The sequence below is a fragment of the Phocoena phocoena genome, chromosome 16, assembly GCF_963924675.1.
Source record: "Phocoena phocoena chromosome 16, mPhoPho1.1, whole genome shotgun sequence".
Taxonomy (NCBI): domain Eukaryota; kingdom Metazoa; phylum Chordata; class Mammalia; order Artiodactyla; family Phocoenidae; genus Phocoena; species Phocoena phocoena.
The window spans coordinates 46,754,617-46,777,817 of record NC_089234.1 but is presented as its reverse complement, the minus strand read 5'-3'; the positions used below and the strand labels follow the sequence as shown (position 1 = coordinate 46,777,817).

The 23,201-nt window shown below is 44.2% G+C and overlaps 1 protein-coding gene across 1 annotated transcript in view; it reads left to right on the top strand.

Moving 5' to 3' along the window:
* Nucleotides 1–23,201, top strand: part of WDFY4 (WDFY family member 4) — a 262,852-nt gene that overhangs the window by 100,274 nt on the left and 139,377 nt on the right. The window contains 8 exon segments of the mRNA XM_065893727.1: nt 210–335; nt 12,602–12,766; nt 15,443–15,646; nt 16,372–16,486; nt 16,759–16,765; nt 17,756–17,906; nt 20,776–21,014; nt 22,895–23,013. Coding sequence (XP_065749799.1) covers nt 210–335; nt 12,602–12,766; nt 15,443–15,646; nt 16,372–16,486; nt 16,759–16,765; nt 17,756–17,906; nt 20,776–21,014; nt 22,895–23,013 — 1,126 coding nt within the window.

Below are 23,201 nucleotides of genomic sequence, written 5' to 3'. Positions count from 1 at the left end.
GGGTCTCCAGCACCATCTTGGAAGTGTGCATTTCCCTTATACCCCGTTAGTGGGCTGAAGCTCCCTGAATGGGCCAGCCACCTGGGCTGTTACTGTGCTGTTTTGCCTTTCCCGCTGGGGCCCCTGGGAAATGCCGTGTGCTGGCTGGAAAGCCGATCCCCTTGCTGTGTAGCCACAGGTCTCTTTACATCGCTTGCCTCCTTTTTCAGGACAGCCTGGATGCCATGCTTCAGTGGCTCTTGCATAAGCACCACAGGGAAGAAGTCCTCCGGGCTGGGCTGTGCACTGAAGGTGCCCTGCTGCTCCTGGAGATGCTGAAAGCCACCATGAGCCAGGTGAGACCCATTCCCCACATGCCGAGAGGGGGTTCTGACGGGAAGACAAGCTCAGAAAAGTCAACCTTGATTTTTCCCAGCAGCTTCCCAGTAGTGCTGATAATTTGCAGGTATTATTCAGAAATCTTGATAGAAGAGGCAAGGTGATAACTTAGGTGCTCAATGGGAAGCCCAACCTAATTGTCCCCAGTGGAGTTTATGGGCTCTTGCCAGAAGACATCTGTTTTCCATTTGTTTAAACATTTGGCTTTCTTCACTGGGAGATTTAATGACTCCAGTCAAAGGGAACATTTCTGAGCAACTGCTTTAAATCGGGAGCTTCAGGGACCCTGTGGAGGGGGAAAAGGGGTCTCTGCCCTCAAGGAGCTCACCTCTACCAGGACAGGTGGGCCTCTCGAGTGAGGGACTCATGAGGTAGAGAGACCTGTCTTAGAGAAGACAGATGCCCGCCTGCTACAGACATGACATGGAGAGCCTTTGATTCAGGCCTTCAAGGTCCACCTTGAAGGTGGGTGGAGAGGTTATTTTAGACCTGGAGGCAAAGGCCATGTGGCCTGTGAGCAGGAGTAATTGAGAGCCAGGTAACAAGAATACCCATGAGAGGCTGAAAAATTCTGGCTTCATTCTATAGACTCTAAAGGCAACTGGAGGTTTGAGATATGTGGGGAAACCTACTTGCTTCTGTAAAATGATGCATGATTACCTTTAAAAGTTAAGTAAGAAAAAGAGTAGAAAGTAAAAATGACCTGAAATCACTCCCATCCAGAGGTAACCACTCTGAACTTTAGTGGAATATCCTTGCAGACACCTCTCTAAGAGTATACCATATCCTTAGAGGATCAGACCATATAAATTCCCTTTGCCTTTTTTTCTCAACATTTTGTTGGGAATCATCTATATTTGAAGATGGAAATTTTTGTTGTTTCTTGGAATGTTCATTGTTATCAAAAGACTGTAATGAACTTTCTCGAGCAGACATCTTTTCCCTCTAGTTTGATGACCTCCTTAGTGTAAATTCCAGGATGTGGAATAGTGGGTCAAGGTGTACTTCATGCATTCTTTTTCTCAGGAAGGTTGCAGTAGACATTATATGTGGACATTCCTCCTAACACACATCCCACCGTCCTCTATAGATGGGCTTGGCCCAGTCCACACAGACTCAATGACATGGCCAAACTGATGAAGATTTCATAGTTGAGTTCTTTTGCAGTTATTATCACTGAAATTGATAGCATTTTCATATGCTTATTAACCATATCTCTTTATTTTACTGTGAATTGCATGTTTCACCTTTTGCCAACTTTTCTGTGTGTGTGTTGATGATGCTTGGAAAGTATAGATCAAACTTTTTGCTCTTTTCAAAAACAGGAATGTACTTAATTTTTATTAAATACTCTTTTAGCATATAATTAGATGATCAGATGGGTTTTTCTTTTAAACATTTACCTCTGATGAATTATATCAATAGATTTCCTTGCATTCTTGCAAAGATCTCACTTTATCACTCTGTTCTTATTCATTTAGCATACTTCCTTATTTTGCTTGTAAATATTTAATTTATGATTTTGCATTCATATTTATAAGTGATATTATGTTGTGGTTTTCTTTATGTTATATGTTGTCAAGTTTTGATATCGGCATTATGCTAGCTTTACTAAAAAAAGACTTCTCTCCTTTCTTTTTATTCAAGGTGATGTTAAATCCATGACTCATACTATTTAAATTGTTCCTATGAAACTTCTTGGGCCTGAATTTTTCCCATTATTGCCTTGCTTAGGCTTTTAAATGTCTCCTTCACCTAGTTTAGGTAATTAGTAGTTTTAAAAATCTTCCCACTTATTCAGTTTGCACGAATGGTCTCCTTTAATTCATTTAACTTTCTGTGTGATTATTTCCCCCTTCTTCTTCTTAATTTGTAAGTCCATGCTCTCTCTTCACTTCTCCCATTACTTAAGGAGCTGAGGACTTGTGGATTTGTAAAGAACCAACTTTGGATATATTTATCATTCTCCTCATTTTTTTCTGGCTAGTTCTAAAATTTTGATATTTGACATCTTAATTTTTTGTTGTTTTCTAGAGTTTCTGTGATTGCAGATTTAAAGACCTTTTTGATTCGTCTTTTTCAGTGCCGTGTAGCTGAATTTTTTGTTTTCTTTTATTGTTGTTATTCATTTCCAGTTTAGTTTTGTCCTAGTCAGGACATGTGATCTTTACACTTTCCATCTTTGGGAAACTTATTCATGGCTCCCTTGTAGACCTAATGTGCAACTGATGTGGGGATGCCTGAAAAAAATGCATATTTTCTGTTTACACCATAGAGAGTTTGTTACCTTTTTAAATCAACGTTATTTAGAAAGAGCAAACCAAGGGAATACCATGAAAGCATTTAAAGTAAAGAAAATACATAGTATGCTGAGGGAAGTAAGAAAATAAGGCCAAACATTTACTTTATAATAGCAAACATAAAATGGTTAACTGTCATACAACAGACGTGACGCTTAAACTGGGTCAAAAAACAAGACCCAGTCTTCTGAAATCTAACAAACATATAACAAAAGCAAAGTCACTGGAATATTATTTTGGTTCAGTGAAGATATCTGCCTTGAAAGCGTCATTTACCAAATATGGTAGACAAGCATCAAAATCTAAAAGGCAAAAACCGGAAGGATAAGAGAAAAAGGTCAGAAATATAATTGTAGTGAATAATGCTAACATATCTTTCTCAAAAAGTTTATTCTATTTTGCTTGGAACTTTACTTCGTTTGCTATTATTCCCCTGCACAGTGTAACCATAGATTTGTTTGCCTGTTCTTGAACTTAATATCAATGGAATCCTATAGTATGTACTCTTGCTTCTGGCTTCTTTCACCCATCATTATGTATGCTGGTAGTTCATTCTGTGTTTTTTTTTTTTAAACATCTTTATTGGAATATAATTGCTTTACAATGTTGTGTTAGTTTCTGCTGTATAACAAAGTGAATCATCTATATATATATACACATATCCTGATATCCCCTCCCTCTTGTGTCTCCCTCCCACCCTCCCTATCCCACCCCTCTAGGTGGTCACAAAGCACCAAGCTGATCTCCCTGTGCTATGCGGCTGCTTCCCACTAGCTATCTATTCTACATTTGGTAGTGTATATATGTCCATGCCACTCTCTCACTTTGTCCCAGCTTCCCCTTTCCCTTCCCCGTGTCCTCAAGTCCATTCTCTCCATTTATTTCTGTCCTGCCCCTAGATTCTTCAGAACCTTTTTTTTTAGATTCCATATATATGTGTTAGCATTTTGTTTTTCTCTTTCTGACTTAGTTCACTCTGTATGACAGACTCTAGGTCCATCCACCTCACTACAAATAACTCAATTTCATTTCTTTTTATGGCTGAGTAATATTCCATTGTATATATGTGCCTCTTCTTTATCCATTCATCTGTCAATGGACACCTAGCTTGCTTCCATGTCCTGGCTATTGTAAATAGTGCTGCAATGAACATTGTGGTACATGACTCTTTTTGAATGATGGTTTACTCAGGGTGTATGCCCAGTAGTGGGATTGCTGGGTCATATGGTAGTTCTATTTGTAGTTTTTTAAGGAACCTCCATACTGTTCTCCATAGTGGCTGTATCAATTTACATTCCCACCAGCAGTGCAAGAAGGTTCCCTTTTCTCCACACCCTCTCCAGCATTGACTATTTGTAGATTTTTTGATGATGGCCATTCTGACCGGTGTGAGATGATACCTCATTGTAGTTTTGATTTGCATTTCTCTAATGATTAGTGACGTTGAGCATCCTTTCGTGTGTTTTTTGGCAATCTGTATATCTTTGTTGGAAAACTGTCTATTCAGGTCTTCTGCCCATTTTTGGATTGGGTTCTTTGTTTTTTTGATACTGAGCCGCATGAGCTGCTTGTATATTTTGGAGATGAATCCTTTGTCAGTTTCTTCATTTGCAAATATTTTCTCCCATTCTGAGGGTTGTCTTTTCATCTTCTTTATGGTTTCCTTTGCTGTGCACAAGCTTTTAAGTTTCAGTAGGTCCCATTTGTTTTATTTTTGTTTTTATTTCCATTTCTCTAGGAGGTGAGTCAAAAAGGATCTTGCTGTGATTTATGTCATGGAGCGTTCTGCCTATGTTTCCTCTAAGGGTTTTATAGTGTCTGGCCTTACATTTAGGTCTTTAATCCATTTTGAGCTTATTTTTGTGTATGGTGTTAGGGAGTGTTCTAGTTACATTCTTTTACATATAACTGTCCAGTTTTCCCAGCACCACTTATTGAAGAGGCTGTCTTTTCTCCATTGTATATTCTTGCCTCCTCTATCAACGATAAGGTGACCATATGTGCATGGGTTTATCTCTGGGCTTTCTAGCCTGTTCCATTGGTCTATATTTCTGTTTTTGTGCCACTACCATACTGCCTTGATTACTGTGGCTTTGTGGTATAGTCTGAAGTCAGAGCGCCTGATTCCTCCAGCTCCGTTTTTCTTTCTCAAGATTGCTTTGGCTATTTGGGGTCTTTTTTGTTTCCATACAAACTGTGAAATTTTTATTCTGGTTCTGTGAAAAATGCCATTGGTATTTTGATAGGGATTGCATTGAATCTGTAGATTGCTTTGGGTAGTATAGTCATTTTCACAATGTTGATTCTTCCAATCCAAGAACATGGTATATCTCTCCATCTGTTTGTATCATCTTTAATTTCTTTCATCAGTGTCTTATAGTTTTCTGCATACAGGTCTTTTGTCTCCTTAGGTAGGTTTATTCCTAGCTATTTTATTCTTTTTGTTGCAACGGTAAATGGGAGTGTTTCCTTAATTTCTCTTTCAGATTTTTCATCCTTAGTGTATAGGAATGCAAGAGATTTCTGTGCATTAATTTTGTATCCTGCTACTTTACCAAATTCATGGATTACCTCTCATAGTTTTCTGGTGGCATCTTTAGGATTCTCTATGTATAGTATCATGTCATCTGCAAACAGTGACAGTTTTACTTCTTCTTTGCCGTTTTGGATTCCTTTTGTTTCTTTTTCTTCTCTGATTGCCGTGGCTAAAACTTCCAAAACTATGTTGAATAATAATGGTGAGAGTGGGCAACCTTGTCTTGTTCCTGATCTTAGTGGAAATGGTTTCAGTTTTTCACCATTGAGAACAATGTTGGCTGTGGGTTTGTCATATATGGCCTTTATTATGTTGAGGTAAGTTCCCTCTATGCCTACTTTCTGGAGGGTTTTTATCATAAATGGGTGTTGAATTTTGTCGAAAGCTTTTTCTGCGTCTATTGAGATGATCATATGGGTTTTTTTTTTTTTTTGTGGTATGTGGGCCTCTCACTGTTGTGGCCTCTCCCGTTGCGGAGTGCAGGCTCTGGATGTGCAGGCTCAGCAGCCATGGCTCACGGGCCTAGCTGCTCTGCGGCATGTGGGATCTTCCCTGGACCGGGGCACAAACCCGTGTCCCCTGCATCGGCAGGCGGACTCTCAACCGCTGTGCCACGAGGGAAGCCTGATCATATGGTTTTAATCCTTCAATTTGTTAATATGGTGTATCACATTGATTGATTTGTGCATATTGAAGAATCCTTGCATTCCTGGGATAAACCCCACTTGATCATGGTGTATGATCCTTTTAATGTGCTGTTGGATTCAGTTTGCTAGTGTTTTGTTGCGGAGTTTTGCATCTATGTTCATCAGTGATATTGGCCTGTAGTTTTCTTTTTTTGTGACATCTTTATCTGGTTTTGGTATCAAGGTGATGGTGGCCTCGTAGAATGAGTTTGGGAAGTGTTCTTCCCTCTGCTATATTTTGGAAGAGTTTGAGAAGGATAGGTGTTAGCTCTTCTCTAAATGTTTGATAGAATTCACCTGTGAAGCCATCTGGTCCTGGGCTTTTGTTTGTTGGAAGATTTTTAATCACAGTTTCAATTTCAGTGCTTGTGATTGGTCTGTTTATAATTTCTGTTTCTCCTTGGTTCAGTCTCGGAAGGTTGTGCTTTTCTAAGAATTTGTCCATTTCTTCCAGGCTGTCCATTTTATTGGCATGGAGTTGCTTGTAGTAGTCTCTCATGATCTTTTGTATTTCTGCAGTGTCAGTTGTTACTTCTCCTTTTTCATTTCTAATTCTGTTGATTTGAGTCTTTTCCCTTTTTTTTTTTTTTTGATGAGTCTGGCTAACAGTTTATCAATTTTTTTATCTTCTCAAAGAACGAACTTTTAGTTTTATTGATCTTTGCTGTTGTGTCCTTCATTTCTTTTTCATTTATTTCTGATCTGATTTTTACGATTTCTTTCTTTCTGCTCACTTTGGGTTTTTTTTTCTTCTTTCTCTAATTGCTTTAGGTGTAAGTTTACGTTGTTTATCTGAGAGTTTTATTGTTTCTTGCGGTAGGATTGTATTGCTATACACTTCCCTCTTAGAACTGCTTTTGCTTCATCCCAGAGGTTTTGAGTCATCGTGTTTTCATTGTCATTTGTTTCTAGGTATTTTTTGATTTCCTCTTTGATTTCTTCAGTGATCTCTTGGATATTTAGTAGCGTATTGTTTAGCTTCCATGTGTTTGTATTTTTTACAGCTTTGTTTCTGTAATTGATATCTAGTCTCATAGCGTTGTGGTCAGAAAAGATACTTGATACGATTTCAGTTTTCTTAAATTTACAAAGGCTTGATTTGTGACCAAAGATATGATCTATCCTGGAGAATGCTGCATGAGCACTTGAGAAGAAAGTGTATTCTGTTGTTTTTGGATGGAATGTCCTATAAGTATCAATTAAGTCCATCTTGTTTAATGCGTATTTAAAGCTTGTGTTTCCTTATTATTTTCATTTTGGATGATTTTTCCATTGGTGAAAGTGGGGTGTTAAAGTCCGCTACTATGATTGTGTTACTGTGGATTTCCCCTTTTATGGCTATTAGCCTTTGCCTTATGTGTTGAGGTGCTCCTATGTTGGGTGCATAAATATTTACAATTGTTATATCTTCTTCTTGGATTGATCCCTTGATCATTATGTAGTGTCCCTCTTTGTCTCTTGTAATAGTCTTTATTGTACAGTCTATTTTGTCTGATAGGAGAATTGCTACTCCAGCTTTCTTTTGATTTCCATTTGTGTGGAATATCTTTTTCCATCCCCTCACTTTCAGTCTGTGTGTGTCCCTAGGTCTGAAGTGGGTCTCTTGCAGATAGCGTATATACGGGTCTTGTTTTTGTATCCATTCAGCCAGTCTATGTCTCTTGGTTGGAGCATTTAATCCATTTACATTTAAGGTAGTTATCGATATGTATGTTCCTATTACCATTTTCTTAATTGTTTTGGGTTTGTTATTGTAGCTCTTTTCCTTCACTTGTTTTTCCTGCCTAGAGAAGTTCCTTTAGCATTTGTTGTAAATCTGGTTTGGTGGTGCTGAATTCTCTTAGCTTTTTCTTGTCTGTAATGTTTTCAATTTCTCTATCGAATCTGAATGAGATCCTTGCTGGGTAGATAATCTTGGTTGTAGGTGTTTCCCTTTCATTACTTTAAATATGTCCTGCCACTCCGTTCTGGCTTGCAGAGTTTCTGCTGAAAGATCAGCTGTTAACCTTATGGAGATTCCCTTGTATGTTATTTGTGGCTTTTCCCTTGCTGCTTTTAGTATTTTTTCCTTTGTATTTAATTTTTGATAGATTAATATGTGTCTTGGCATGTTTCTACTTGGATTTATCCTGTATGGGACTCTCTATGCTTCCTGGACTTGATTGACTATTTCCTTTCCCACATAGGGAAGTTTTCAACTATAATCTCTTCAAATATTTTCTCAGTCCCTTTCTTTTTCTCTTCTTCTTCTGGGACCCCTATAATTCGAATGTTGGTGCATTTAATGTCCCAGAGGTCTCTGAGACTATCCTTAATTCTTTTCACTCTTTTTTCTTTATTCTGTTCTGTGGTAGTTATTTCCACTATTTTATCTTCCAGGTCACTTATCCGTTCTTCTGCCTCAGTTATTCTGCTATTGATTCCTTCTAGAGAATCTTAAATTTTATTTATTGTGTTGTTTATCATTGTTTGCTCTTTAGTTCTTGTAGGTCCTTATTAAACGTTTCTTGCATTTTGTCTATTCTATTTCCAAGATTTTGGATCATCTTTACTGTCATTACTCTGAATTCTTTTTCAGGTAGACTGCCTATTTCCTCTTCATTTGTTAGGTCTGGTGGGTTTTTATCTTGCTCCTTCTTCTGTTGCATATTTCTCTGTCTTCTCATTTTGCTTAACTTACTGTGTTTGGGGTCTCCTTTTCACAGGCTGCAGGTTTGTAGTTCCCATTGTTTTTGGTGTCTGCCCCCAGTGGGTTATGTTGGTTCAGTGGGCTGTGTAGGCTTCCTGGTGGCGGGGACTGGTGCCTGTGTTCTGGTGGATGAGGCTGGATCTTGTCTTTCTGGTGGGCAGGACTGTGTACAGTGGTGTGTTTTGGGGTGTCTGTGAACTTATTATGATTTTAGGCAGGCTTTCTGCTAATGGGTGGGGTTGTGTTCCTGTCTTGCTAGTTGTTTGGCATGGGGTGTCCAGCACTGGAGCTTGCTGGTTGTTGAGTGCAGCTGGGTCTTAGCATTGAGACGGAGATCTCTGGGAGAGCGCTCGCCGATTGATATTACATGGGGCCGGGAGGTCTCCTGTGATCCTGTGTCCTGAACTCGGCTCTCCCACCTCAGAGGCTCAGGCCTGACACCCGGCTGGAGCACCAGGACCCTGTCAGCCACATGGCTCAGAAGAGAAAGGAGAAAAAAAAAAGAAAGATAGATAAATAAATAAATAAATAAATAAAATAAAGTTATTAAAATAAAAAAATATTACTAAAATAAAAAGAAAAAGTAATTTTAAAAAAAGCAGAGCAACCAAACCAATAAACAAATCCACCAAGGATAACAAGCAATAAAAACTATACTAAGATAAACATAAAAATCAGTAACTAGTCTGTCACATACAGCAAACCCCAAGTCTACAGTTGCTCCCAAAGTCCACCTCCTCGTTTTGGGGTGATTCATTGTCTATTCAGGCATTCCACAGATGCAGGGTACATCAAGTTGATTGTGGAGATTTAATCCGCTGCTCCTGAGGCAGCTGGAGGAGATTCCCCTTTCTCTTCTTTGCTCGCACAGCTCCTGGGGTTCAGCTTTGGATTTGGCCCCGCCTCTGCATGTAGGTCGCCTGAGGGCGTCTGTTCTTTGCCCAGACAGGAGGGGGTTAAAGGAGCAGCTGATTAGGGGGCTCTGGCTCACTCAGGCTGGGGGGAGGGAGGGACACGGAATGCGGGGTGAGCCTGCTGCGGCAGAGGCCGGAGTGATGTTGCAGAACAGCCCGAGGCGCACTGTGTGTTCTCCCGGGGAAGTTGTCCCTGGATCCCAGGACCCTGGCAGTGGCGGGCTGCACAGCCTCCTGGGAGGAGAGGTGTGGAGTGTGACCTGTGCTCTCACACAGCCTTCTCGGTGGCTGCAGCAGCAGTCTTAGCGTCTCATGCCCGTCTCTGGGTTCCGCGCTGTTAGCCACGGCTTGCTCCTGTCTCTGGAGCTTGTTTAGGTGGAGCTCTGAATCCCCTCTCCTCGCACGCCCCGAAACAATGGTCTCTTGATTCTTAGGCAGTTCCAGACTTTTTCCCAGACTCCCTCCCGGCTAGCTGTGGCACACTAGCCCCCTTCAGGCTGTGTTCACACAGCCAACCCCAGTCCTCTCCCTGGGATCTGACCTCCGAAGCCGAAGCCTCAGCTCCCAGCTCCCACCTGCCCCCGCGGGTGAGCAGACAAGCCTCTCGGGCTGGTGAGTGCTGGTCAGCACCAATCCTCCATGCGGGAATATCTCTGCTTTGCCCTCTGCACCCCTGTTGCTGCGCTCTCTGTGACTCCGAAGCTTCCCCTCCACCCACTCCCCGTTTCCACCAGTAAAGGGGCTTCCTAGTGTGTGGAAGCTTTTCCTCCCTCACAGCTCCCTCCCAGAGGTGCAGGTCCCCTCCTGCACCTATTCTTTTGCCTCTGTTTTTTCTTTTGTCCTACCCAGGTATGTGGGGAGTTTCTTGCCTTTTGGGAAGTCTGAGTTCTTCTGCCAGCATTCAGTTGGTGTTTTGTAGGAGTTGTTCCACATATATATGTATTTTTGATGTATTTATGGTGAGGAAGGTGATCTCCATGTCTTACTCCCCCACCATCTTGGTTCATTCTTTTTTATTGTTCAGTAGTATTTTATTGTGATAATGGATCACTATTTATATATTCATTCTGGGTTGTTTCCATTTGGAAATATTATGAATAAAGCTGCTACGTACATATCTTCTGGTGGACATACATCTTTCTGTAGGAAATATATGCAGGGTGAAGTTGAGGGTTATAATCTTTACACATGATTTGTTTTAGTAGATATTGCCAAATAGTTCTCCAAAGTGAAGTGCCAATTTACACTCACCAGCTCTTATTCTGGGAAGGTTCTAGTTGCTCCTGGTCCTTGTCAATATTTAACATTGTCGTCTTGTAGTTGTTAGCGATTCTGCTATGTGCACCTATCCTTGGGAGCAGACAGCATTCTCTCCCTTGTGCAAATGTAGACATTGAAGCTGTGGAGGTTAACTCACTCAGGCAGGGTCACAGAGCGAGGGCACGGTGGAGGCACGTGTGTCCAGCATTAGCATTTCATTCCAGGGCACTACCTTGCCTAAGGACCTTCAGGGGATGTCTGTTTCTTAGTATATCAAATCCAAATTCTTCCAAAAGTCCAAGTCCTCTATATCTGACCTCATCTCCCAGCATCCTCTTTATTTACCCTGCGCTAATCACTGTGAAAATAGGCCTGAAGCACTAAAATGTCTCAATCCTTATGACAGTCTTATGAAATAGGTCATATTATGATCCTTGTTTTGCAGAGTTGGGACTGGAGGTGTAGGGGGATTAAGAAAGTGGTGCAAAACCACACTGTTAGTAAGCAGCAGAGGCAGTATTCAAACCAGGCCTACTAGCTCCAGAAAATCTGTCTGAACTCTGACTTCTGGTCCTCCCGCTAAGTCTGACATCGTGCTGTATGAACCTGGTGGAGAAGCCAGGTGCAGGTGACTTCAGAAGGAGGTTTCCTCTGCCTGCCTGCTCAGCTCATACCAAACCCTCACAAGATCTCGGAAATGAGATTTTACACCTCTCTCTAGTTGTCCCATACGTATTGCCTTTCTTTCTTCAATTAGGTTTGAGTTTTCTAGAATGAGGCTTAGTTCCAGACATTTGGTACCTAATTGGTAAACAGGACATGCGACCTCATGCACACAGGGCCAGGACTCGAGGCAGGCTGGTTGGGAAATGAGGAAGCTGCGGTGGGAGGGGCTGGGGATGAGGAACTGGCAAGAGGAAGACCCGACGTCCACCTGTAACGTCCACAGGAGTAGAGGCTGAGGGTCATTCAGTCTAGTTGTTGGCGTGGCTACGTAGGGAATGACCCTGATATTAAGGTTGCTCAATTTTCAAGTTCCAGGCTGTCCATCCAGGACAGAGAAGGACCTCAGGCAGCAGCTGGACACACGGAGGCTGGAGGTAGTGTCCAGAAAGAGTGACTGGCCACAGCTGGTTAAGGGAGCTGGGCTCCAGCAAGACGCTAGTGTGCAGCCACGATGGAGGCTCAGCCATGTGGCCAAGACCAGGTTATGGTTTGAGGCAAACGGGTGCCTGGGTCCCCTCAGGGTACTGGGTATCACTTCAGTGCAACATGATCTATTCCAGAGCCCTGGCTGGTGGGGAAGGGGCTCCTCAAGCCCTAGCAGCCTTGGACAGGGTTTGTCCAGGCTCTGTAACTGGGAGTATTAGCACTGAGCTGGGGAAGGCTGGCGTCAACCCTAATTGGCAAGTTCCTTGAGCATAGAGGCCATGTCACACCACGTAGAGGCCGTATGGGGACGTTATAACCAGGTTGCCTGGGTTCAGCTCCTGGCTCTGCCCCTTATCTGCTGGTTGAACGTTAACATACTGCTTAACCTCTCTGTGTCTTTGTCTTCCCATCTGTAAAATAGGGGTAAATACAAAACGTGCCTCAGAGGGTTGTTGTGAGGTGAGAAGAGGAATTTGTGTGAAGCCCTTAGAGCAAGGCTGAGCATATTAAACCCTTCCTCAATTGATGACAAGTATCCTGTTCTAATCCGCAGTTTTAGGTGTCTTGCAGTAAGGCGTCTTGTTGAGAGTCTCAGAAAGGAGGTCATCCCCCTAGATTTCAAATCTTCTGGTTCCTATGCAGCCCCAAGTCATGCACCGCCTCTCATGAAGTGTGTCCCTGATCAGCCCTTGACAGGTTCTGGAGACAGCGCCTGGGAACAGACATTCCCAGCCAGCGTGCTGCAGTTCCTTGGCATCGTGCACAGCACCTACCCCCAGGATCCGGCCTGGCGGGCCCCAGAGTTCCTCCAGACCTTGGCTGCAGTCACCTTCCCCCTGGGAGCCCATCAGGTAGGACGTGCCTCTGCCCTACCCCGGTGAGAGCAGGGGTGAGCGTCATCACCCTTCACGGGCAAAGGACAGAATTCCTCCCCACCCCTCCCCAAATTAAAATACATTTAAGGCAACTTAGCTGAAACCTTCAGTAAACAACTCGGGTAATTTTCCTTCTCTTTATGAGATGATGCTTCAGGTCATTTTTGGCTCTCAGAGTCAATAAGTTTTTGATTCGTCAGGAATCTCAGTAATGAGAAATTTGATGGTAGATCAAGTCCAATTTTATATGGAATACCCACACATTGATGATCGTATGAAAGAACAGATTCCATCCCAGGAAACCTGCGGACGGTGCCCCAGCCGGCGGAAGGGTGGAACTGTCACAGTGTCCCATCTTCTTTGCAGCACACTTGTCCTGTTTGCAGACCACGGCATCTTTCAATCAGAGGGTTTGCCAAGGCCCAGCTGGGAGCGCAGGGGGACCAACTGGGTCTTGAGGACAAAGTGTGGGTGTGGGGGTAGAGAGGGCGCTACAGGAAGAGATGTGAGTGAGTTTGAGAGCAAGAGCCAGTCCCAGCCGATCAGGGGACTCAGTGGGCTAAAAGCATCTGAGAGGAGCGGGCGAGGACAGGCGTGAAGGCAGGTGCAGGAGGAGGAAGAGCAGAAATCTGAATAGGAGGTGAAACCCAGCCAGGGAGAGTGAATTAGCGACGCCTGTCTACAAATCAGTAACTGTAGCCAAAGGAACACGCTAGGCATGTTGGTAAGTAGAGGGTCTGGAAGCCATGCGAAGCACAGTGAGGTCAGGTAATATTTGCTCTGTAATTATTTGCTAAATGACCAAGTGAATGAACCTGCTCTTTTAGCTATTCTTTTCTAGAAGTGTATTCATGGTGCCAGCCTGAGCACCTACAACAGTCCTGAGCCTGGTGCTTCACATCCCCTAACATGCCCTGACGCAGGAGGTGTTAAAGGGGGAGGGGAGATTCAGGGAGGTGAAGCGGCACAGACTGGTTTCCTCCCAGTTTAGTGGGACGATGAGACCCATCTCACAAAAGGGTTGAGGAGATGAAACATGACACAGCTTATGTGATTAATAAGTGACAGAACCAAGATTTGCACCTCAGTCTCTCACCCTAAAGCCCATGTCCTTTGCATCAGTCAGTTTAAAATAACATTAAATGACCTAATAGAATTTGAGTATTTAGTTTTAATAAAAAGACAAAATGTAAGGAGTAGAAGATGTGCAAAAAGATAAAATAGTTTGATGGGTTAATATCAACTAAAGCAACATACTAGAAAAGTAAGTAAAAAAAGATGCAATAAAGAGCAAAGGAAGGCACTGTGAGCAGCACTGAAGCGGGTGGGGAATGGGACTCCCGTCCAGAAGCCAGGCAGGCAGCCCTACAGACTGCCTCTCACCACTCCCCCCACCTGGAGTGGGCTGGGCCCTGGAGTCAACGGCCTGAACTTCCCAGCCCAGATCCCCACCTCAGCCCCTCGCCCACAGGCCAGGCTCGCCATCTGCTAAGTCAGGGTTCCAGCCGGCTGCCCACCAGCAGCCACAAAGCACACTCTGACCCAGGGCTCTGCCTCCCCACGCTCAATAGTTCCTGCCTGAGGGAGGGCCTGGCCCAAAGTCACCTCCCAGCCTACTGTGGATGAGACAGGCCCCAGTTCCAGAGCTCTTATCCCCATAGCTCCTTGCCTTGTTTCAGCTCCAGGTCGGCTCCAAAAGGCCTTTGTTGCACAGAACACATGACAGACTTTCTGCATGCAGAACGCTGGTGGCCAAAAGGGTTTTGATTTGCTATGATTTTATATGGCATCTTTCCAGTCAAGGCCGCGTGGCGCTAATTAATGCAGTCATCACCTCCCTAGGTGCTGTTAAGTTCATTTTATGGCTTAATTAAGAATTGCTGCATTAATTTTATGAATGAGCCAAGGGAGAAACCAACAGATAAACTTGCATGAAAAGTTCATGGGCCAGGAGTCAGGCATCCCTGGCCGCATGTCCTTGGGCGTGTCATTTGGCCTCCCAGCATCTCCATGTCTTCCAGGATGTATCTGGGCTAATGACCCCCATCTCATTTATCTCCCAATATTTTTATAAATGTAAAACTGAGAAAGTGAAGGCCAAGGCACTTCAGGGACTTGGACGCCAGGACTGGCTGAAGTCCTACCTCTCTTTCCACCTGAGGGTCCTATCTGTCAACATCAGCAGAGCCTGACAGGCAGTAAAGGTGAGGGCCCCACAGGAAGGTGGGAACCAGCTATCTTGACCGTACATCAGGGCCAGGCATTGCTACATGCACTATTTCTCACTGCATCCTCACACATCTTTGTGCGTTCCTTTCCATCATTACTATTTGACTGATGGGGAGCTGTGGCACCGAGGAGGGAAGTGCCTTGCACGGGATACATCCTGGGCTTCCTCGCTGAGCACTGCAGGTCTCTCTTGCTCTGTGCCCAGCTTCTGTCCATCACTCCCACCCATCTGGAGTTCGGAGGCCACAGCAGGCCATCTTTGAGCCCTGGGACTCTGGGCGAGCTGCCTACCTCCTCGGAGCCTCAATTTCCTTACATGTTAATGGGTTTGATGAGGATCCCACCGTGCACACCTCAGAGGTGGATGTGAGAGTGCCTTGAGGCAGGGTAGGCCGCTCATGCTGGGGTTCTCTTGTCTTTGAGGGGGCCGTGACAGAGGCTACCCAGGACACCAGCAGTCCTGAGGCCGAGCCTGAAGGCAGCAGCACTGAGGAGGGTCTGCAGGCTCCTGCTGAGTCACATCCCACCCGGAAGCAGCTGAGGGAATTCATGCAGCTACTCTTGAGGGAGCTCTTGCTTGGGGCTCCCAACCCCAAGCAGTGGCTGCCGCTGGAGGTGCTCCTGGAGGTGGGTCGGAAAGGGTGTCATTGGGCTCTGTGCTGTGGGAGGGCATGGGCACCGGGAGGGCATGGGCACCATGAGGGCGGGGTGTGCCCAGGGAGACCTGAGGGCTGATCTCTTGAGAGAGCTCCTCCAGGCCTGTCCATGCCAGTTGGCTTGTGGTCAGGAACCTCTCCTGGCACTGCAGTGATTGGTGGGAGGACATCCTCTGGAAACCACAGGCCCCGGCAGAGCAGGGAGCTCACCAAGCAGCAAGTCAATAGATGAATGAGGGCAGGTCTTAGCCAGGTTTCTAGAAGCAGAGCCTGAGACAGGGATTTTGTGGAAGTACTTTTGTGGGGGCGATGCTCTCAGGAAAGCAGAGAAGAGATGCAGAGGAGAACAGGGGAGAACCTGCCAGGAAGTGGTCTCAGAAGTAGCCTGGGTCAGAGCAGTAGTGTGCTATCTGCATCCCAGAGTTGGCCCCACGTTAAGGCACCTGACAGGTGGTCATTGGCTGTGGGCCCCCCACCCCTTGCCTCCTTGCCCTAGGAAGTAGGCATTGCTTCCCGGTTGAGGCAGTTTGGTCAGCAGAGGACAGTGCCCCAGAGAAGGGGCAGTTGTGAGCTGTTGGCAGCCCAGACTCCCAGCCCTGGCAGTATTAGCATATGGGCCAGGCAGAGGGACCTGGTGGGCACTGAGTGAACATCGTGGCCATGTGGCTGCTGTCTTAATCCAGGGTTTACTTCCAGGCTTCTCCAGACAATGCCACCGGCCAACAGAAGCGAGACTTTCAATCTGAGGTCTTGCTTTCCACCATGGAAATATTTCACATGATGAGTGGAGGTCAGGCACCAGTGCTTAGAGGTGAGTGGGGGTGGATGACTTGCTCCTCCTGTTCATGACATAAAGCTGCTGACAGCTGAGCAGGACAGCCACAATCCTGCCAGCCACTGACCCCAGGACTCTAGAGGAAGTCTAGGCTGCAGGACTGTAGGGCGCTTTAGGAACCACAGGAAGATGCCCTCCACCTGTTCTTGTTGTTCACAGCAAGAGCTCAGTGACCTTGCTTGGAGACCCCAGGGATGGCATACTTACTACTTTCCATGTCACCCCTGCCATTGTTGGGTCAGTCAGAGATGGAAAGTCCTGTTCTCTGAGCCAAAATCAGTTCGCCTCTAGCTTCAGTAGAATTTTCTTCTTCCTATGAGGGGAGTCAAGATGTCAACCTGAATTTAACATTCTTCTGCTCACCTATGCCTGGGCACAGCAAATATTTCTTAAATGAATGAACCCGGATGAAGACGCTCCCCTTGCCCCTAAGAAGTTCAAACTGAAACTTCATTCAGAACATTTGGTTCCGGGGCAGCTGTACCTTCCCGACAAGATTAAACAAAAGTTCTTTCTGTGGTTCTTGAGTCATGGAATCCTTAGTGATGCAGCTCATCTTCTGGACTCCTCTTGCCCCACAGTGCAGAAGCCCTGACTTTTGGTTTTCTGGGGTATCTGAAGTGTGGTAGGGTAGTGGAGTGATGAAAAGCGTGAGCTTGGTAGCCCATTTCTGGGCATGGTTCTGTCACTGGACGGTGGTATTACTCCGGGCAGGTGCCTGACCCTGTGAGTGAGGAGGATAATCGTGGCTAACTTAGAGGGTTGCTTTAAAGATTAACTGAGATCATTGCATCCATGTCTGAGCACGATGCCTGCTGTGTTGGTGAGCACAGGTAGATGACCCGACCTTACAGCTTCATCCTCTGTCCAAATAACAGCAGGGCCTTGGGTCACCATGACAGCCTTCCCATTACCGTATGCCTTAAATTCTCACCCACTCTTCTTCCAAATGGCCACTGGAAGAAATGCTGCTCTGTACTTGCCTTCTCCCCATTTGGTTTATATCACTGATTGTTCAGGATTGATTTACTTTGAATAAATTTGTGTTCATTGGGCACCTGTTGTATATAAGACCCCATTTTTGGAGCAACAGAGTACGCACAGGGTTACAGTGGGTTGTACAGAGGTGAGTAAGATGTGGTTGGTTACCAAGAGGGGCTTGGGGATTGTTGTGGAGAGAAGGCAGTTTAGACTGATGATTTCTCAGCCTTGGTCTGTCACCCTCCCCCAACCCCCAGGCAGTAGAGAGCCTCAGCCAAATGCAGAAGCTGCTGCTACTCCTTCACTTGCCAGCATCTCCCAGTTCGTCCAGAAGCTGGTGGAGAAGCTGTACAGTGGAATGTTCTCAGCAGACCCCAGGCACATCCTTCTCTTCATCACGGAGCACATAATGTTGGTAAGAACCTCAGGTTGGCCGTGGTGGTAAGGCTTCTGCTGACCCACCAGGTATCTGTATGACACTGCTGGCTGCTGTCCACTTGGTTCATATTGACCTGCTATCCTTCCTGGAAATAGAATCTGAGATGGGTGGGAGGAAGGAGGAGGACCATTACCGCCCAGGTTAATACCTAGTAGATGTTGAGCACCCTGCAGTGTTCTCACCTTGGGCCACCTGAGATCCATCTCGGTGATTAGGGGCCGCAGCCCCCTGCACAGGCACCTCCTAAACTCTGCACACCCCCCTTTGGGTTTTTACCGTGAATGTTGGTTTAATCTTAATTATTGTTATTCCTCATCAACAAAGGGTGAAAAAGGTCTTTATCTCCAAAAGTTCTATTTCATTTTCTTCTATAAAATCCACCTCCATTTGTCATATTTGGGCCTTCCTGAATTTGAAGAAAGAGTCTATTTTTACCTGGTCCTGTTTTTCTTGCATGTGCTTTCCCTCTCTCTCTCTTTCTTTCTCCATCTCCATACATACCTATGCATGCCAGTGCATGCCTGTAGATACACCTAGATGTAAGTATGTGTGTGCACGTGTGTACACATTCTTCATTGTATATGTGTACACACGCATACGCAAAGACTCAAACAATCTCAAAATTCTAGAGTTGAACCCTTTTTTTGGTCCTTCTCATTTCATTCTGGAAACCTTTCCTGACAAGTGGCCATTCACTGTTTCTTTGAACCATCCTTGTGTGAGGAGCTCTCTATGGTACAAGGGGGTTCCAGTCACCAGGACACCTGTGATTGTTGGGAAGCACTTTCTCTTACCAAGCGGAAATCTGTCTCCAGCAGCTCCTGCCTGCAGCTCTCGGTGCGTTCTCTGTGGCAGAATCCAGGAGAGCCCCTCTCCTTCCTCTTCATGCCTCGTAGAGACAATGACATCAGTGCCCCCAGCCCCCTTCTGTCTGTGGAGTCACATGCAGACCCCAGGACTGGGCCTTGGCACAGTTCCTAGAGTGATAGTCAGTCTGCTGATGCCCAGTTCTAGGCAACCTGAAAAGAATGTATTCAGAGGTTTCTTCAAGAATAACTCCTAGGGCTTCCCTGGTGGCACAGTGGTTGAGCCCGCCTGCCGATGCAGGGGACACGGGTTCATGCCCCGGTCCAGGAAGATCCCACATGCCGCAGAGCGGCTGGGCCCATGAGCCATGGCCACTGGGCCTGCACGTCTGGAGCCTGTGCTCCGCAACGGGAGAGGCCACAACAGTGAGAGGCCCGTGTATCGCAAAAAAAAAAAAAAAAAAAAAAAAACCTCCTAGAAGAGAGAACTATCCCTTGTCAGCTCTGAGGGGAGTAAAATCAGATTCTTGGGAGGTCGTGTTGAAAATGAGAGTAGCCACTGAGCTCCTGTCTTAGCGAGTTTGGGCTGCTATTATGGAGTACCATAGACTGGGTGACTTAGTAGCAAACATTTACTTCTCGGGGTTCTAGAGGCTAGGAAGTCCAAGATCAAGGTGCCAGCAGATCTGTTGTCCAGTGAGACTCTCCTTCTGGTTTTAGAGAGGGTCATCTTTTCATTGTACCCTCAACATGATGGAGAGAGTGAGGAAGCAAGCTCTCACTTATCTCTTCCTATAAGGGCACTAATCCCATCATGAGGGCTCCATCCCCATGACCTGATTACCTCCAAGAGACCCCATCTCCAAATATATCACACTGGGGGGCTAGGGTTTCAACATATGAATTTTAGGGTGATGACACTAACATTCAATGTATAGCAGCTCCCCAGTGGTCTAAGCAAATACTCAGAGCTAATATCAAAGAGCTGGTGCCTCCTGGAGCTGATATGTCTTCAGCAGGGTGCCAGGCTCAAGAACTCTCACTGCCCACATCTACCATTCTTCTCTCCTGCTCGCTGCCTGTGACTCGCACACCTCTTAACCTCAGTTTGAAAGATGTGACCCATCTGTAGAGTAGGAGAGGATGATGATAAAAACATGAACCCTAAATTCCAGAAGAGTTAAATAAAATTTAATTAGTATAAACACTTGCATTACCTATGAGATTTGAAGAGAGCAATCTGTAACTAACAAATGAACTTTCTAATAGACTGAAACATTTTGCACATAATTTTTGTTCTATGGATTCTTTTCAGTGAAGCCAAACAGATGGATGGCTTCAGTGTTAAGGCCACAAATCAGGACCTTCTGCCTTCCCCCTCTAAATCTCTCATGAACTAAAATCCACTGGACGCACATCTCCTTTAGAAGATACAGTGGTTAAGAGCATGGCTCAAGTGTCTGGTGTGGGTTTGACTCTTGCTGACCACCTACCTCTCCTACCTCTCAGACTCTCAGCCTTCTTACCCCTAAGGGGGGATAATCTTAGTGTCTACTTCACGATGTTGTTATGTTTAAATGAGGCAATATATGTAAACATACGCACACAAATGCAGAAATGCTTAGCATGATAACTGGAATATTGTAACAATCTGTACCTGATAACTAGTATTAATAACATTTTTTAAAACTAGACCCTATTAATAGCATGTTCTTATATACTGAATGTCAACCATGTTACCAGTATTTCAGAAATCTGTGGTCCCATGTCTACTTTACATAATATGACTGTAGTAAACTTTTAATTTTTTAACACCAATTTTTGGTAAATTTAAACGTTTGAATTCCCTTTATTGATCATCCACTTAAATAGAAGCTCCAAGGTTGAGGAAGTTTAGTCCTTTTTGATTTTAGAAATGTCACTTTTTGAAATGCAGAAAAGAATCTGGGATTGTATCATTTTCACAGTTAACTGGGTTAGTATCTAAACTTCAAGGTGTTCACACGTATGTGTCTGTGTGTGTTTATTTTATGACACAGGTCATCGAGAACGCCTCTTCTCAGAGAGACGCTGTCATCGGTGCTCTATACAGCAGTTTAAATAAAGTCATTCTTTATTGCCTCTCCAAGCCCCAGCAGTCCCTCTCCGAATGCCTCAGCCTTCTCAACATCCTGGGATTTCTTCAGGAACACTGGGACATTATCTTTGCCACCTATAATTCTAACGCCAGCTTCCTCATGTGTCTCATGCATTGTCTTCTGCTGCTCAGTGCAAGAAGGTTAGAGCTGCCCACTTGTCTCCTTGCTTGCCAGTGGTCAATGCAGGAAAGAAAGCTTTAGAGGACACTTGGTTGAGGTCGATCAATTATAGATGATACAATCCTTTTGTTTATCTGGTTGTCCAAATTATGTGCAATATTTGATAATACGGTAAGTAGTCCTCAAACCTGTCCATGTGACTGAGCAGCTAGGAGCATCATGAGATAATAATTTACCGTATTTCCATAATTCTCAGGCTGTAAGATACTTCATTGATTTAATTTGGGGGGGGAGGGGCAGGCAGAAAACTCCAACATTAAATACATAAATTGATTTTATGATGCAGCCAGGTTTCAGAAATACTCACTTTTGATAAATGAAATCTTAGAATGGGAAAATATATAATAAATTAAATCATGCAAGCCAGGAATAATTTTGCTTGCAGGAAAAAAAAAACAAACCGAAAAACCACACATACACAGACATACACACACAATTTGTGATATAAAATGACATCCATAAACATCCTTGTATAAGAAATACTAGTACAGATACATTAAATTATTAAATTAAGCTATTTAAATCCCTTTCCTGAAGTTCAAAGTTAGAAAACGTTAGATTTTTCTGTGTATGTGCACTTTCTCTCTCCCTCTGTGTGGTAGTAGGTATATATCATACATCATGTGTGCCTTGGCATTATACTGCCTAAGAATATTATCTCTTATTAATAGAACCATGTTGAGGAAGAGAGGACTGTGAGATATTACACTTTACTCTTGTCCTTTTCTCAGTTGTGTTTATCCCAGTACAAATTTGATTATTTGAAAAAAAAAAAAATCCAAATCCTGTCGAGTTGACTATTGAACATTACAAACCACGAGTTGACTTGTCTAAACACACTCTGGGAAGCACTGGAAAACACTCCTAGCCCAGAGGAGGTATTTGCCTTTTTATTTGTTTGAAATAAAATAATCCATTTTCAGTGTATGGATTAAACTGGGGAAGTGCTTCTTTCTTTTCTGTATTTCAAGAATTAGGCCCTATCCGTACTGGAAGCATGGGTAAGAGGAGCAGAATGCCTGCCGACTTGTGTGCTTGAAGTTCTGCCCTCCTCAAATCCCTCTGGATGGCAAAGCGGCCTCCCAAGTCCAAAGGGACTTCATTCTAGAAATTTCAAGAATGGACATCCTTATATGCTGGTTATTTTTCATTTCCTTGTTCGTCATTTTTGGTTCAATCCACAAACTTGTACTGAGTGTCTGTTCTGCAAGGTTGGGTGAGGGGCCTAGAGAAGAGGGTACTTGGACATGAACACGGCCAGAAGTTCTGGAGCATATGGTCCATGGGGAACTTAATATGTAAACCACTTCGCCCCACTTCAAACCAGCTGTATGATGTGCAGGGTTCCTGCAGAGTATAAATGCGGGGCTCTTATTCAAAAATTACTAAGAATTTCAAGATGGTGACAGCAGAGCCCAAATATGGGACCCTTCTGAGTTCAGACCATACACAGCTGCACAGGTCACAGGCCCATGAAGCTGGCCCCGGCCCCATTCCATGAGGGATGAGATTAGCGCCAAGCAAAGGCAGAGTTTAATGCAGAAAGAAATGACCAGTTCTCATGATGTATAAAGCAGGAGAGGTTGAGGAGGTCTGTTTGGGAGCATAGATTGGATTTAATAAGATAGGGACAAAGAGAAGGTGTTCTTCTTTTTTTCTAGAACGCTTTTGTATAATACCTGTCATGGAAGTTGTCATAGGTGTTTGCTTTAACTTGATTAGACAAGTTTTTTTTCATATTGATGTGTACTGAGTTTGCAAGATTATTATTTGTAATAAAGAACAATGGAATGATCCCAAAGAATCTGGAGTTCATAGTGAACAATCTCTTGTCTACTAGTTATCCAGAAGGATTTGGATTGGAACCCAAGCATAGAATGACTCCTTATCATCAAGTCTTTCTTTCTCCAAATGAAGAAGTGAGAGAAAAAAGAGAAGACTTCCCAAGCTTGAGCAATGGTACATTTTATTTGTCGTTTATTTTGGGGGGAGTAGAAGATAGCAGGAACTGCTAGGGTTGCATTCTTCAGTTTTTTCTTCCTAAGATAAGGAAGCAAATATTACTAAGATTCTTAAAAGACAGAAGACGTCCTAGGAAATCCTAGAACAATGTAGTAATACAGCAAGGTAACCTGATAGAGAATAAA